Below are 16,557 nucleotides of genomic sequence, written 5' to 3' on the forward strand. Positions count from 1 at the left end.
CACTAACCAAGATTTTTTTAAAAACCCAAAAAAACCCAGTACCTATGAAATCCCAATGTGAGATCATTTAAAGAATGATGATTCATAGTTTTCAGTGTTTTGTTTGCTTGTTTTTTCGGAAAGAAGACTTTGGAAGTGGCAGAGTCAGAAAGGTCTAAACACGTATTAAGTTTGATTAGATGTTAAACAATGTCAAAAAGCAGTCTTTAAATCACAATGTGCATTTGTAGGTCATTTGAATAAAAGCATACAGAAGCAAAATTTTTAAGATTTAAAAAAAATCCATATCCAACATGGGGCTCAAACTCACCACCCTGAGAGTTGCACACTTCAACAACTGAGCCAGCCAGGCACCCCCATAAGCAAAAGTTTAAACTGGATTCTACCTAAATACAAAACTATCTGCATGTGAGTACCAGCTGAGTCCCATTCTGATTGTGGTAAATCTCTACCTGCCTCCCCTCATAATGCTCTAGATGTTAGGACTCAACCACTTTGGCAGTTGCTGTGTGTAGCCAAGAGTATTATTTGATGGTGTTAAAGAATATGCTTCCAGTCTGAAAAATCACTGTAGCACACTAAAAAATAGCTATGCATATTAAATTTTCTGATAAAAATAGCATGGAATTTTATTCTTTGGTATTCTGGCACAAATATTTGTAAGAAATTTAAAAAAATTCACAATCAAGAATTTAATTTCAAATAAAATATGTACCCTTTTTTTGGCTTAAGAATTAGAGTTGTTTGGGTATTTGATGAATGGTGTTCTCTAAAATGGCTGGTTTAGAGCTAAAAGCATAGAGTAAAAACTGAGCAAGATTTTTATCAAATCTTGTATATTTAAACTGAACTGTTTAATTCCAAAATATTCCTTGTCGGTTTCAACTCTAGCTGCACACAAGAATGCAAAGCATTTTCCCCCAAGCCCTATCATTTAGTTTTACAATACACTCAAACCCAGCTTTACACAAGAGACTTCTGAGTGACGTGAACTGCCTGCACAGGCATTTCTGCTATGCTGCCATGTGTACCTGCAAAAAAAATCACACTTTGCAAAATCACACACTAAAATTAACAGGGCCATGGGAAAAAGAGGGGTTAGCTTCTAGGGACTTCTTTCACTAAAGCACTAAAACACAGTAACAATCTGGTAAGAACGACATCACTGTGAAATTTCTACCCACCATCAATGGGGTCCTTTGCAGCCTAAACCTGCAACTTGTACTTGTTCCTTCAAGAATGTAGGTCTTTGGGAGCATCTCACAGAGATCAGATACATCAAAATTAGAAATCTGTTCCAGGAAGTAGATTTCCCTAATTTTGTCTTTAAAAATGGGAGGTAATATCTTTGCAGCTTCTTCTACTGGACTCTCAGTCTCCCCAGACAAGCCACTAAACCAGCCACTCTAAAGAAAAGGCCGTTGTTTAGGTTTTAAGCTTTGTTCTTAGTCTTCATATATTGCTAAGAGTTCTCTTTGTGAGAAAGCTTACCCCTGGGAGCTTCCAAATATTAACCTACTGGGAAAAATGGCTTAAACATGAACTGTTTGTACAAAACTGAACAGATTGTACCTTTCTTGGCATCCTGGATTTGTTTCATAATCTCCTCTCTTTCTGCTTGCTCCGTGGCTGTTGTGACACGGAATGATCCTTCTCTTGTAAAAGTGGTCCGACTGGCATCAAAAGTAGCAGTCACTCCACACTCCTTCTCCCGCTTCTGTTTCCGTTCTAAACAGGCTGCAAAAGCACAGCCTACAGCATGACTCAATCTCTCACCCTGTACGTAACAGAAGGTTTAAAAAAACTTTTTTAGAGTTACAGTACAAACAATTACAAATAAGCTTGGACCACAAAGAAGTCTGTTTTTACACAATGCAAAATGTTGGCAACTCTGGCTTAAAATTTTATTTTTTGAAATTTATTTATTTGAGAGAGAGGGAGAGAGAGCACAAAAGCATGTGAGGGGCAGAGAGAAGGAGAGACAGAATCCTAAGCAGGATCTACGCTGTCAGCACAGAGCCCAATGTGGGGCTCGAACTCATGAACTGTGAGATCATGATGTGAGCCGAGATCAAGAATCAAATGCTTAACTGAATGGGCCACCTAGATGCACCTAAAATTATATTTTAATATGTTAATATGGCAAATTAAATGAATAAATTAGCTTAGGTAATGTTAATGATACTTTACTGTAGTGGACACTGGGTAAAGTGACCATCAGTAACCTGTGCTTTTGTGAGCAGCCAATGAGACCTTATCAGTCAGGCTCCCTCTGTTACTCAGATTAGTTTTGGAGACACTGCTCAAGGTCTGAGGCCCTAAGTCTTGGCACAAATCTTACATTTGCCAATTAAGGGAACAGCGGTAATATGTACCAGCATTTCTTTTTTTTTTTTTTTAATTTTTTTTTAATGTTTTATTTATTTCTAGGAGAGAGAGAGACAGTGTGAGCAGGGGAGGGTCAGAGAGAGATGGAGTCACAGACTCTGAAACAGGCTCCAGGCTCTGAGCTGGCAGTCAGCGCAGAGCCCGACGCGGGGCTCGAACCCACGAACCGCGAGATCATGACCCAAGCGAAAGTCGGACGCCCAACCGACTAAGCCACCCAGGCGCCCCTATGTACCAGCATTTCTAAGAAACTACTGGAAAGGCAGGCAAGTTTCAGAAGCTTAAATAGACTGTCACCATATCTAGGAACAAAAGGCACAAACTTAAGATGTTGGATAACTAATACAACTCCAGCAATGACAAGGGAATTATGAAAAGGAAAGCTTAGCTTTCTCAGTCGCTTCTATTGGAACGGTCCCCCTTCCCTAATCACCCTACCCCATTTTAGGCCCTTAACATTTTTTTCCTTTTTCTGTCTTTATTTTGAGAGGCAGAGACAGAGAGCGAGTGCGGGAGGGGCAGAGAGAGGGAGACAGAATCTGAAGCAGGCACCAGGCTCTGAGCTGTCAGCACGGAGCCTGACGTGGGGCTCAAACCCATGGACTGTGAGATCACGACCTGAGTTGAAGTTGGACATTTAACTGACTGAGCCACCCAGGCGCCCCATAGGTCCTCATCGTTTTGATGCTTTCCCCCTTCGCTATCTCTTAGCTCTCTCACAATTCTCCCTCTCAACCACACACAGGTAAAAGTTAAAGTAGATTTTCACCCACACTCTCTACTTATAAAGGAATTAGATAAAACTGATTTGTTTATGTATAGGAGGAGAGGAGAGCTTATATAAACTAAACATTATTTTAAAGAAAGTCTGGATTACCTAAATTTAATAAACTCATGGACTATTTTCACCAGGGTTGTTTTTATTTTAAAGCATACCCCTAATTGTGAAATAACAAAGTTAGAGATGATATAGTAACTTTTGGCATCACTAATAGTAAGAAGAGATACCTGAGAACAGGGAGTCCTTTGTAGAGTTTTCAAAATCACACCACGTAGGTAGCTGTAGCTGCTTCTCCATATGGTTCTAAGCAAGTAATTTCCCCAGATTTTATATGCCAATATCAGATATCGTAAGGAGCAGTCATGTCAGAAATGCCTTTTGTGGGGCGCCTGGGTGGCTCAGTCAGTTGGGCGTCTGACTTTGGCTCAAGTCATGATCTCACAGTTCGTGGGTTCAAGCCCCATGTCGGGCTTTGTGCTGATGGCTCAGAGCCTGGAGCCCGTTTCAGACTCTGTGTCTCCCTCTCTCTCTGACCCTCCCCTGCTCACGATCTCTCTCTCTTGCTCGCTCTCTCCCAGAAATAAAAGATTAAAAAATTTTTTTAAAAAAATGCATTCTGTCCCTAAAATTTCACACGAATGTAAACTGTAAGATTTCCCATAATTGCTTATTTAAAGACTGACAGAGTCTCTTTTTATGAATCCACACAAGTTTCCATCTAACTTAGGGGGATGGTATAAGGGTAGGGCACTGAAGCAAGAAATAGGAAAGAGAACTGAAAGAGTTCTAGAACCTGTCCACTTTTGAACACAGCTCTACTACAAGGACAGAGCAATTGTCCAAAGAAGTTTATTATTGCTCCTAGGCCTAGGGCAAAAGTTCTTGAAGACAGACCTCTTCAAGCCCCATCTGAGACCCACTGAATGAAAGGGTGGGTTCTAGCAAACTGTTTTAACAAGCCCTCCATGTGATTCTGATACAGGAGAACCACTGGCCACGGAGATTCAAACAGCCTGGAAGACCAGGATTTGACAATAAAAGTTTTTAAATTAATATAAGGAAACTCTTGAACTCTTGATTTTGTAACTATAGTGATAGCAAAATGCACTGCTTTGTGGCTTAGTTAAGGTCTGAGAGACAAAGGAAGAAAGTGTAGTTTATTCAACTCATTCTCCATGCACTGTGTCAAACCAGGGAGGAACAGCTTTGACAATATTAACCACCAATTTTGGAGCAGTTACCATGTGCCAGACCCTATGCTAAGAGTGCTTATATTAATTATCTAATTTAATCTTCACAATTGCTATCTTCATTTTATAGAAGTGGAAACTAAGACTTAAAGAATGTCAAGTAGGGGTGCCTGGGTGACTCAGTCGGCTAAGCGTCCAACTTCAGCTCAGGTCATGATCTCACGGTTCATGCTCTCTCTCTCTCTCTCTCTCCTTCAGAAATAAATAAAACATCAAAAACGTTAAAAAAAAAAAAAAAAAAAAAAAAGAATGTCAAGTAACTTGCCCTAAATCCCACAGTTTAATAACCAGAACCAGGCCTGAAACCCAGCCTGGACTCTTAACAGTTTATAGCGCTGTCTCTAAGAGCTTTGCAAAAAACCTTTTTGGTGAATTATAGAGTATAGCCACCACTTCCCTTTTAGATTAAACAATGGCAAGAGTTTACTGAGTTGTAGCCTTCAGGAATGACTATACTGCCTTATTCTGTCTGGACTTAAAAAAAACTTTTGTAAAATGGGGTGGCTGGGTGGCTCAGTCGGTTAAGCATCTGACTTTGGCTCACGTCATGATCTTGTGGTTGGTTTATGGGTTCTGCCCTGTGTCATCGGGCTCTGTGCTGACAGCTCAGAGGCCAGAGCCTGCTCAGGATTCTGTGTCTCCCTCTCTCTGCCCTCCCCTGCTTGAGCTCTGTGTCTCTATCTCAAAAATAAATAAACATTAAGAAAAAAATTAAAAAACTCAGTAATTAAAGGGGTGCCTGGGTGATTCAGTCAGCTGAGCATCTAACTCTTGATATTGGCTCAGGTCATGATCCCAGGGTCATGGGATTGAGCCCTGCATCAGTCTCAGAGCTGAGTGAGGAGCCTGAGTAAGATTCTCTCTCCCTCTGCTCCTCTGTGCCACTCATGCTCTTTCTCTCTCAAGTAAAAAAAATATATATATAGAATTCAGTAATTATAATTACACATTCAATGCTCTACTATAGTTAAGATCATCATCATCTAGGGAAGCCTGGGTGGCCTGATTGGTTGGGCATCTGTCTTCTGCTCGGGTCATGATCTCACAGTTCATGAGTTTGAGCCCCATGTTGGGCTCTGTGCTGACAGCTGAGAGCCTGGAGCCTGCTTCAGATTCTGTGACTCCCTCTCTCTCTGTCCCTCCTCTGCTCACGTGCTCTCTCTCTCTCAAAAATAAACATTAAAAAAAAAAAAAGGTCATCATTATCTAAGAGACTTGATTTTCACGTCAGAATTTTAGGTAATTTACATGAAAGATAATAGGTTATTCTCCATTGTTCAACAAAATCAAAATTTCTACTATGCAACAATTTCTGGTATGCCAGAAATTCACTATACCATAATTTAGGGTTTTTTTAAAAAAAGTAATCTCTACCTCCAATCTGGGGCCTGAATTCCTAACTCTGAGGTCAAGAGTTGCATGTTCCATTGACTGAGTCAGTCAGATGCCCCAGTATTTCTACTTCTTAATTGAAAATATACTCCAACTCAGTTCTTTCATTTATAGAATTTCTTTGCAAATAAATTTATAAGTGCCTTTTAGCGTCAATATCTTGTACCCAGATATATTAGTAAGTAAATACATGTAAGAATCTTGAACACAGTTCTAATATTGAAAAGTTTCAAGTAAAGTTTAGTAGCCATCATCACAAGAGCACTTTTACTTTCCTTTAACGACTTTGGATCTCAGCTAATCATCTTGCTCTGTGAGCTCAGGGTCACACCGAGAGAGTGAACTACTTGAGTAAAAGGAGTAAAAGCAGCTTGGTTTAGATACTTCCAAGTGCTATAATAGCAGGGACTTGTTAAAAATGTAGTGGAGGGGCACACGGGTGGCTCAGTTGGTTAAGTGTCTGACTTCAGCTCAGGTCATGATCTCATGGGTTTGAGCTCTGTGTCTGGGATCTCTGTCTCCCTCTCTCTCTGCCCCTCCCCAATGCATGTTCACACATGCGTGTGCTCTCTCTCTCACAACAAACATCTGAAAAAGAAATGTAGTGGAGATTGCTTGGCTAACTGAGGCTAGTCATGATGAAACCCACACTGTTGGACTCACCGTGTCCTTGACAGCCATGAAGCAATGACAGATCCAGCGCCGAGTGGTGCCGTCACGACATATATAAGAGAAGGCTCTATCAAAATTCCTATCTGGAGCACAGAAAGAAACTTTTTCTATTGTCTGGTCAACTATGAGGTCCTAGAAAAAGGGAAGCACAAAGGAACAGAGGACTTATCAAGTTAATTAAGCTTCTCAGAATAAACACAGGATGTTCACTTCACAATACTGAGTCTCCACAACAAATGAATCAAGACCATGAAATAGCTAGATCTGAGGCCAGCAGCCTGAATACTAAGAATTTGACTTAAGAGAAATCCCAAGAGGCACTTTGCCCAGATGCCTCTCTCACTTCATGTTCTAAAACATATGCTTGCTTTTATTTTTATCATGGTATATTCCTTGTTCAATTTGATAATACATGTAAATCACTATATCTCTTTTGATTCCCATATAACTTATATTAACTTACTGATCATTTAATTTGGCGACTTTTTTATATACTTGCTGAGTGGCATTGTACACACACAGTATAAACATTACACAAAATGTTTTTTAAAATCTTGAGGCTCTGAGACTCTTCTATGTGATATTCCCACAGTCTAGAATTCCTAGATGCTGAGGGGGGCCTCTAAGTGCTAAAACATAAAATCAAACAAAATGGATTTTATAAAGAATCACCATAATGGCTCATTATAATTTTATTTTGCTTAACCTTGCTTACTATGAATTTCTTCTTTAGCAAAATGATTCTTCTTTTGGATTCTGTCATTTTTCTTATTGATATGTAGGAGTTATTTATATTTTCTAAATATGAGCCCTTTATAGATTACATACATTGCAAAATTTCTTTTCCATTCATGATAGGTCCAAGGGTGAAAAGCCACCAATTACTATAATTATCACTAAATGTGGAAAAAGAACCAAATTATTTAATACCAGTGCTTTAAGTAGCCACCAGGGGGCAAAATCACTTCCTCACTGGTATAAAAAAATTAAAAACATAGCTTCCATGTATATTTCATCTAAAAAATTTAAAAAGAATTCACAAGTTCTTAACAATAAACTAATTAAAATGATCATTATTTTCAATAATAATAATGATGTACATTTAAGACTACCACGTCTAGGGGTGCCTGGGTGGCTCAGTCGGTTACACATCTGACTTTGGCTCAGGTCATGATCTCACAGTTTGTGGGTTCGAGCCCCACGTTGAGTCTGTGCTGACAGCTAGCTCAGCCTGGAGCCTGCTTCAGATTCTGTGTCTCCCTCTCTTCTCTGACCCTCCCCTGCTCGCTCTCTCTCTCTCTCAGAAATAAATAAAAAACATTAAAAAAAAAAAAAAAGACTACATCTTAGGGCGCCTTGGTGGCTCACTCAGTTAAGCGTCTGACTTTGGCTCAAATATTCCTTTTTATGGCAAACATATAAGAACAGGGCAGAGGACTAAAAAACAAATTTTAAGAGGGCAGTACATTTAAGCTTTTAAAGCTTTAAAAGATGCATAGAGGGGTGCCTGGGTGGCTCAGTGGATTGAGTGTACGACTTCAACTCAGGTCATCATCTCAGTTTGTGAGTTTGAGCCCCAAACTCCCGAGCTGGGCTCTGTGCTGACAGCTCAGAGCCTGGAGCGTGCTTGCAATTCTGTGTCTTCCTCTCTGCCCTTCCCCCTCTCACACTCTGTGTCTCTGTCTCTCAAAAATAAAAAAACATTTAAAAAAAAAAAAAAGGGTCCTACTTCTCTTGAAATTAAAAAAACAAAAAAAGCCTTAGATGGAAGGTCAAGAGAACTCACGCAGCTGTATTAAGTCATTTCAAATGTATCAGACAAGTTACCCATCAAAATTGCTCTCTACCTGCCAGACTCCCCCACCCCACTTTTCTTTTCTTTTTCATTAAAAAATTTTTTAAAACATTTTATTTATTTCTGAGAGACAGAAAGAGACACAGCGTGAGCAGGGGACGGTCAGAGGGAGGGAGATACAGAATCTGAAGCAGGCTCCAGGCTCTGAGCTAGCTGTCAGCACAGAGCCCAGACGCGGGGCTCGAACCCACGAACCATGAGATCATGACCTGAGCCAAAGTCGGACACTTAACCGACTGAGCCACCCAGGCGCACCACCACCCTTTTCAATAATCTGAATTTTTCTGAAAAATTGCCTTCTGGTTAAAATTTCTCCAGACTTTAGGTTTCTTAGGAAATTTTAATTAATGATTAAATGTGCTTATATAACACTTTTATGGTCTCTAAGGTCAGAGTCTATGTCTCTATTCTTTAGGCAGGTAGGATTATTTTCTTTCAAATGCAAAATGCCACCTATGATTTGAGATATTATGTAGATTCTAAGTAAATGTTAACCAATAATCCATTTACTAGTAAGATTTCACTTAAGCGGGGTTTTTGGTTAAACAGCAGGTTATCATTTCAAATATCACTTTCTAAGAATACAGTTCCCTTTATTAAGGAACAAGAAGAAATTTCAGGTGGTGTCTTTTTTTTTTTTTAATTTGGTAAAAGGTCCATCATCTTTTACACCAAATCTGTCGGGCAAAACATTTTCTTAAAATGTGTAAGAACAAAATCTTAACATTAAATGCAAATGCTTACTACATAAACAAGCTGTCATACAGACCAAAATGCTGAGAGAATTCTAGTTTTCATAAGGTAAATGAGTAACTAACTTCGTTTCCTGAACACTAGTATCTCAGAAGACTGTACTTTGGACAAAGTGGAAGGATACAGAGTGAGTACAGCAGCTTAATAGCATTGTATTTGATCATTAGGGATAAAAAAACCAAACAAACCATGAGCAGTAACATGTAAGCATATAAAATTTTTACCTTAGTTTTTTCATCCACAACTCTGAGTCCATCTGCTGACACCCACAGGACTGCCTTAACTGCTTTCTTTCCAGTCTTTTAAGAGAAATCAAAAAGGAAGGGGGGAGACACACAGATATATGATATTAAAAGAAATTTAATCTTCAATAGAAAACACTGATTTCTGCCTTCCAAAAGTTACAAGTACAGATGGAGTCCAAGTTCAGGAGGGGTACCCAAAGCCAGATACCCAAACCAAACTGCAGAAACATTCAGGAAGAAACAAGCCAAAGCCATTATTTTAGAAACACAATGCAAAACAATAAGATAAAATTAACTAAGGGGGAAGGGACAGGTGGACTCAAAACCAAGATATCACATTCCATGAAGGGCAAAGAATTCATAAGTAGATTCTTCACCCCTTTAATAAATCAACCAAGAAAACCAAGAGTCAGGTAAATAATAATACATAAGGAGTTACACCACAAGTATCTTCTACAAAGGTATTTACAGTGAAAAGTAATACATAGGTCTACATTAAGATGCTGACTTATCCTCTGATTCCCACGTGTACAGCAGAACCCTTGATAGTCTGAAATGTTCATGGTAAATACCCAAGAAGTCTTCATTATTCCTATAATAATCTTTAAAGACTATTATTTCTTCTCTCAGGACTAACACAGAACTGGTTTAGTTTTTAATTTGATATTAAATGCATGGAGACATTTTGGGGACATAGAAGAATTTTAAAAACGAAAAAATACTATTATTGCATGAATTCTTTTTACTTGCTGAGAAAAGACTTCTTTTGGCACACAGGAATCAAGTGAGAACAAGCTGATGTAGGATTTCTCTTGTGATGGAGTGAAAATGGGACAGAGGAACTTTGTAATAGTAATTTAACAGTTTCCTGTCTTTTCAACCGCTGCAAGGATACAAGCAAAATAAAACAAATACAAAATAAAGGCTGAGAATAGGTGTTAGATCATCATAAAAAGTATAAATTAAAAGGAAACTGGCAGTAAAAAGTTGTAGCAGCAGCCTCTAGAAGGGACAGAAGAGGATAAAGAAATATCTACCATTCTCCTCTGTATGTGTCCAAGCCAGTGCTCCTCCATATGGAAGGCATGGCCTTATTTAAATGAACTGTGTGCTCTACTCAGGGCTCATCATCTCCACTATCATCAAGCATCTGATAAGAGCCTAGTACATGCCAGGCAGTGGAAACACTTAAAGGTTTACAGTCCACTGAAAGGTGACGCTTAAACAAAAAATAAATAATACATAGTAAGTGTTATAGTAGAGCTGAAAAAATGTATAATGATGTCAGAAAGGAAGCATGGTCAAATCTATTTGTGGAATAAGGGAAGGTTATTCAAAGGAGAAGATCAAACTAGGTACTGAGATAACTTTTCTAGATGCACGAGGTAGGGGTAAGGAGGCAGGGAAGTGACAGAGGTAGTGGACACGGCAGGCAGAAGAAACAGTGCACAAGATATGGAAGCAAACAATATGGGAAGTCTGTGCTCTGTAAAAGCTTGAAAGTGGGATGGGTATGCGAGGGACAGTGGAAGATAAAGCACAGGAAAGGCCTAGCCATGGAGAGCCTTGTATACTTACTACAGAATTCTATCTTAATTCCATGGGCAATTAGGAGCTACTGACTGAATTTTTAAATGCATTTTAAAAGTATCACTGTGGCAGCAGTATAGCTGGGTTGGAAAGAGACTGTAAGAGGCTGAAAGACCACAACACGATTCCAGATGGCAGAGAGTGAGGGTTAAGCTCTCTTCGTTGAGATAGGGATGGATACAGATGAGAAAGTTTTAAATGAAAAATATAAGAGAGAAGTTGGAAGATTCCTCTCAGGTTCCTGGCTTGGGTAATTAGGTAAAGAAGGTACCACAAACTAAGAGAAAAAAGAAATGCAAAAACAAGTTTGAGAGGGGAAGAATAGGATTTCAGTTTTAGACAAGCAAAGTTTGGAATGCCTAGGCAATACCCAGGTAGAGATAAACAACAGGTAATTAGATATATAGGTCTGAAGCTCAGTAGAGAATTCTAAGATGGAATTTTAGTTTTGGGAAATATCAATCATGGGAGTAATAAGAGGGCCAAGAACTGGTAATTAAATAATTGGGAGAAAATGAGTCTTTGAAATATCAGAAAAGGAACAGCCAAAGGGACAGAAGAATGGAGAGACTAGGGTTATTGAAACTAAGTGAGAAGGGTTTCAAAAAATAGTAGGTGGTCCAAAATGTCAAATGTTGCAAAATGATTAAGCAAGAAAAGATGTGAAAAGTGTTCATTGGATTTAGCAATGATGTGGTAAAGTGATAGAGTTGTAATGGTTAATTTTATGTGTCTCGTTGTTATGCTATGATTGCACAGTATTTTGGTCAAACAGTAGTCTAGATGTTGCTTTGAAGATATTTTGTAGATGTGATTAACATTTATAATCAACTGACTTTAGATAAAGGAGACTTAGCCTTGATAATATGGGTGGACCTCATCCAATCAGTTGAAGACCTTAAGGGTTAAAAACAGGCTTCCCTGAGAAGAAATTCTGCCTCAAGTTTCTAATGTAGAAATACTGCCTGAGCTTCCAGCCTGCTGGCTGGCCCTACACACTTGCCTGCCCCAATAACGGCATGAGCCAATTCTTAAGTCCCTCCCTCTCTATATATGTAGAGATATTGATATCTAAATATATACATCTACATATATGTATGTATACAGGCACACAGAAGGAGAAAACAGATGGTGATTCTGTTTCTCTGGAGTCTCAACTCATACAGAAGTGGAGTTGGGCTGAGAAGTAAATGAAAGGCAAGATAAATCTGTACATATTAAATAATCTCTTCAAAAAACCTTTACTAAGTTTTTGCACAGCTGGAAAAACTGAATGGGAGAAGATATTTACAAGTGATATATCTGACAAGGGATTAACATCCAAAATACATAAAAGAACTTACACAACTCAACACCAAAAAACCCCAGATAATCTGATTAAAAATGAGCAGAGTACCTGAATAGACACTTTTCCAAAGACATATAGTCACAGATGCATACACAGGTATGCAGTATCACCATATTATCAAGGAAATACATATCAAAACCACACTGAGATATCACTTTAGACCTATCATAATGGTTAGAATAAAAAAAAGACAGAAAATAACAAGTGCTGACGAAGATGTGGAGAAAAGGGAACCCTCATGTACTGTTGGTGGGAATGTAAATTGATGCAGCCATTGAAAAAAAATTAAAAATAGAAATACCATATGATCCAGTAATTCCACTACTGGGTATTTACCCAAAGAAAATGAAACCACTAATTTAAAAAGATATATGCACCCCTGTGTTTACTGCAGCATTATTTACATTAGCTGAGATATGGAAGCAAACTCAGTGCCCATCAAAAGATGAATGGATCAAAAGAAGGGGTGAGGCAAACAATGGAATATTAACCCAGCCATGAAAAAGAATGAGATCCTATCATTTGTGACAACATGGATAGACCTAGAGGTTATTATGCTAAGTGAAATAAGTCAGAGAATGAAAAATATACGATTTCACTTATATGTAGAATCTAAAAAACACCCCCCCCCCCCAGAAATAGATCCATAAATACAGAGAACACACTGATGAGACACAGAGGGGAAGAGGGGGACGAATGGACAAAATAGGTAAATGGTGGTGGGACATAGGCTTCCAGTTATGGAATGAATTAGTCACAATGATAAATATAGTCAATGGTACTGTAAGAGCATTGTAGTGACATATGGAAGCTATACTTGTGGTGAGCACAGCATAATGTAGAGACTTGTTGAACCACTATGTTGCATACCTGAAACTAATGTAAATTGTTATGTTCACTATACTTCCATAAAACCCAATTTAAAAGTTGAAAAAAATAAGACAAAAAATAGGTGTGGGGACCTAGCATCGACATAGTAGCGGATGCTTTTACAGAAGAGGTCTGAGTGATGCTCAGACAGCCACCCTCGGCTTTTGCACCCAACCAGATGATTTGCTCCATGAAGGCAGGGATTTTTCCATCTTTATTTTTCACTGTTGTATCCTCAGAGCTTAGAACAATGCCTGACACAGCATCAGAGTTTAATAAATATCTGCTGGCAGCACCTGGGTGGCTCAGTCAGTTAAGCGTTCAACTTTGGCTCAGGTCATGATCTCACGGTTCATGGGTTTGAGCCCCACATAAGGTTCTGTGCTAGCAGCTCAGAGCCTGGAGCCTGCTTTGGATTCTGTCTCCTTCTCTCTCTGTGCCCCACCCTTGCTCACATTCTGTCTCTCTCAAAAATAAACATTAAAAAAAATATATTTGCTGAAGGAATAAATTTGTTAGATATCCACTAAAGGGAATAGGGGACAGTTGACCATTTACTGTTCAGCAACTCTGGGTAGGCTCCTAGATAAGGGCTGGTCAGCAGAAAGAACAAGCCATGATTATAAGCTTAGAATTTTCAGCCTCATCTCAGGTCCATCCTCTAGGGAAGGAAAGGGGCTAGAAATATTGATCTCACCTATGTGAGGAAGCCTCCACAAAACTCCAAAAAGCTGAGTCAGTTCCTCATTTAGTCTCCTTACCATATATAGCAAAATATAACATTTTCTTGGCCCAATTACAGTTTCATCAGAGATGAAAACATCTCTGCTTTTTGAGGAATGCCTATACAACAAATTTTATGGTGTTGTACCACTGAGGCACTGTATTTGTCATATTCCATGGCCTTAGATCTTCTAAATAGAGGAAGAAAACATAATAACAATTCTTTTATTTGTTCCTACATTTGGGTGCCAATTCTTGGATACATATAGTTACTTCAATCAGGAGTTAAGATATTAACACTCAAAGACACCTGTAGCTAAATTTAAGTCTAGATTTCATCATACATATTCTATAGTAGCAATGCTCCTGTACTATTTGTGCCTTTTACAGTCTTTCATTCTGGTAATATAAACTAAGATTCCTAAGCACTTTTCAGATAAGTCAGAAGATCAAAGTTTTTGCTTTTATGTGCCCTAAAACTGTCTACTTAAGCCAATATCCTAGGAGGGAAGGTCAAAGTTAGCTCACCAAAAGACTGCAATACAAAGATAACCCAGAGCAAGTATGAAATATAGAATTCAGGTACATCTTAGTGATGTAAACACCCCTTAAAAAAAAAAAAGACTACATAATACTTAATTACCATTATTCCAACACTTTTTTTCCCCCAATGGTGATTTATTTTAATTTTTTTTTTTACAAATAGTTTATTGTTAACTTGGTTTCCACATAACACCCAGTGCTCATCCTGAGTGTCCTCCTCCATGCCCATCCCCCCTCCCCCCTCCATCCATCAGTTCTCAGTTTTTGTCAGCATTCAAGAGTCTCTCATGGTTTGCCTCTCTCCCTTTCCCACACCATTTCCCCCCTTCTTTTCCCCCTTGTTCCTCAGTTAAGTTCCTCCTCATCCTCCTATACATGCAAACATGATATTTGTCCTTCTCTGCCTGACTTATTTCGCTCAGCATAACACCCTCAAGGTCCATCCGTGTTGCTACACATGGCCAGATTTCATTCTTTCTCATTGCCATGTAGTATTCCATGGTATAGATAAACCACATCTTCTTGATCCATTCATCCGCTGATGGAACTTAGGCTCTTTCCATGTTTTGGCTATTGTTGAGAGTGCTATGAACACTGGGGTACATGTGCTCCTATGCATCAGCATTTCTATATCCCTTGGGTAAATTTCTAGCAGTGCTATTGCTGGGTCATAGGGGAGTTCTATTGTTAATTTTTTGAGGACCCTCCACACTGTTTTCCAGAGGGGCTGTACCAGTTTACATTCCCACCAACAGTGTAAGAGGGTGCCTGTTTCTCCACATCCTTGCCAGCATCTCGTGTTCTCTGATTTGCTCATTTTAGCCTCTCTGACTGGTGTGAGGTGGTATCTCAGTGTCGTTTTGATTTGTATTTCCCTGATGAGGAGGGATGCTGAGCATCGTTTCATGCGTTTGTTGGCCATCTGGATGTCCTCTTTGGAGAAGTGTCTGTTCATATCTTCTGCCCATTTCTTTACTGGGTTGTTTGTTTTTCAGGTGTGGAGTTTGGTGAGTTCCTTATAGATTCTGGATATCAACCCTTTATCTGATATGTTGTTTGCAACTATCTTTTCCCATTCCATTGGTTGCCTATTAGTTTTGTGGGTTGTTTCCTTTGCCGTGCATCAACACTTTCTATTTTTAAGTAATTTCAAAGTTATAGGTAGTTCACACTGATTAGTCACTTATGAAAAAGTTTTACAATAAAAAGAAAATTGCTTATTTTTCAAGGAAAGAAGATGGGTTTAATAATATGGACAGAACTTCAGTAACTACAAATTTAAACTGGTAAAATCTAAGAAGATCACACTAACCTATGAGTGAAACGACAAATGTCAAGTATAACTGAGCTAGAAACCACACAACTCTCCATATATCCAACTTAGAATTTTAAAATTAACATCTGCCAGAAATAACTTTTTTTTATAGGTAGACATAAGCAAATATGAAATTAAGCAGGCTCTGATATTAGAGAAAATGATAGCAGGTAGTGGCTCTATTATAAATTATTGAGTTAGGAAACTTGTACTGCAGGTAAGAGAAATGCACAGGTAATCTTCAAATGAAAATACTAGTGAAGAAACAAAAAGGGTTGCAAAACTGACACAGAAATAGTAACTTTACTAAGTACACTGAAAGATCATTTTCCCCTAAATATAAAAGCTACTCACAATAAAAGGCAATTGAAATAACGAATTACCACAAAAAACTGCTATCTACCTACCTATCTCCAAAGGTTGTCGTTTGTTTAAGTAGACACCACTTAATGCAATAAGAACGTGCAATTAATTAATCAACATAAATAGAAGTGATATTTAGAGGCAAGACAATTCTGCTGGGTATACGATAGGAGCAAAAAGGTTAAACAGCTGTTCTAATGTTTAAGCCAAAGCAAAGAAATGCTATAAAGATACATAGGAAGCATAATTTGGCATAACTGGCAAATGTTAAAAAGCAACTGCAGCAAACAGACCAATTTGGGCAGGAAAAGCAGAGCAAGTCACTCTGAGCAATAGTAATTTGCCATTCTATTGTGCAAAGTTTTTTCTCTACAAACCAAAATGATCTTCAATTGTACTCAATGTGTAAAGAATCACTGGTCAGTCTTTCTGTCACATCTACACACAGAGATAACCCAGTCATTACAGG

The 16,557-nt window shown here is 38.6% G+C and overlaps 1 protein-coding gene across 3 annotated transcripts in view; it reads right to left on the bottom strand.

Annotated features, from left to right (window-relative positions):
* The window catches only part of NUMB (NUMB endocytic adaptor protein), a 41,411-nt gene that overhangs the window by 8,176 nt on the left and 16,678 nt on the right, over window positions 1–16,557 (bottom strand). For all 3 annotated transcript variants that reach the window (XM_039219947.1, XM_039219946.1, XM_039219948.1), the window contains 3 exons: window positions 9,316–9,390; window positions 6,475–6,615; window positions 1,573–1,777 (listed from right to left, as the gene is read on the bottom strand). In XM_039219947.1, coding sequence (XP_039075878.1) covers window positions 1,573–1,777; window positions 6,475–6,615; window positions 9,316–9,390 — 421 coding nt within the window. The remainder of the gene's footprint in view (window positions 1–1,572; window positions 1,778–6,474; window positions 6,616–9,315; window positions 9,391–16,557) is intronic.

This window comes from Hyaena hyaena, unplaced genomic scaffold (assembly GCF_003009895.1).
Source record: "Hyaena hyaena isolate Hyena2069 unplaced genomic scaffold, ASM300989v1 scaffold_851, whole genome shotgun sequence".
Classification (NCBI taxonomy): Eukaryota; Metazoa; Chordata; class Mammalia; order Carnivora; family Hyaenidae; genus Hyaena; species Hyaena hyaena.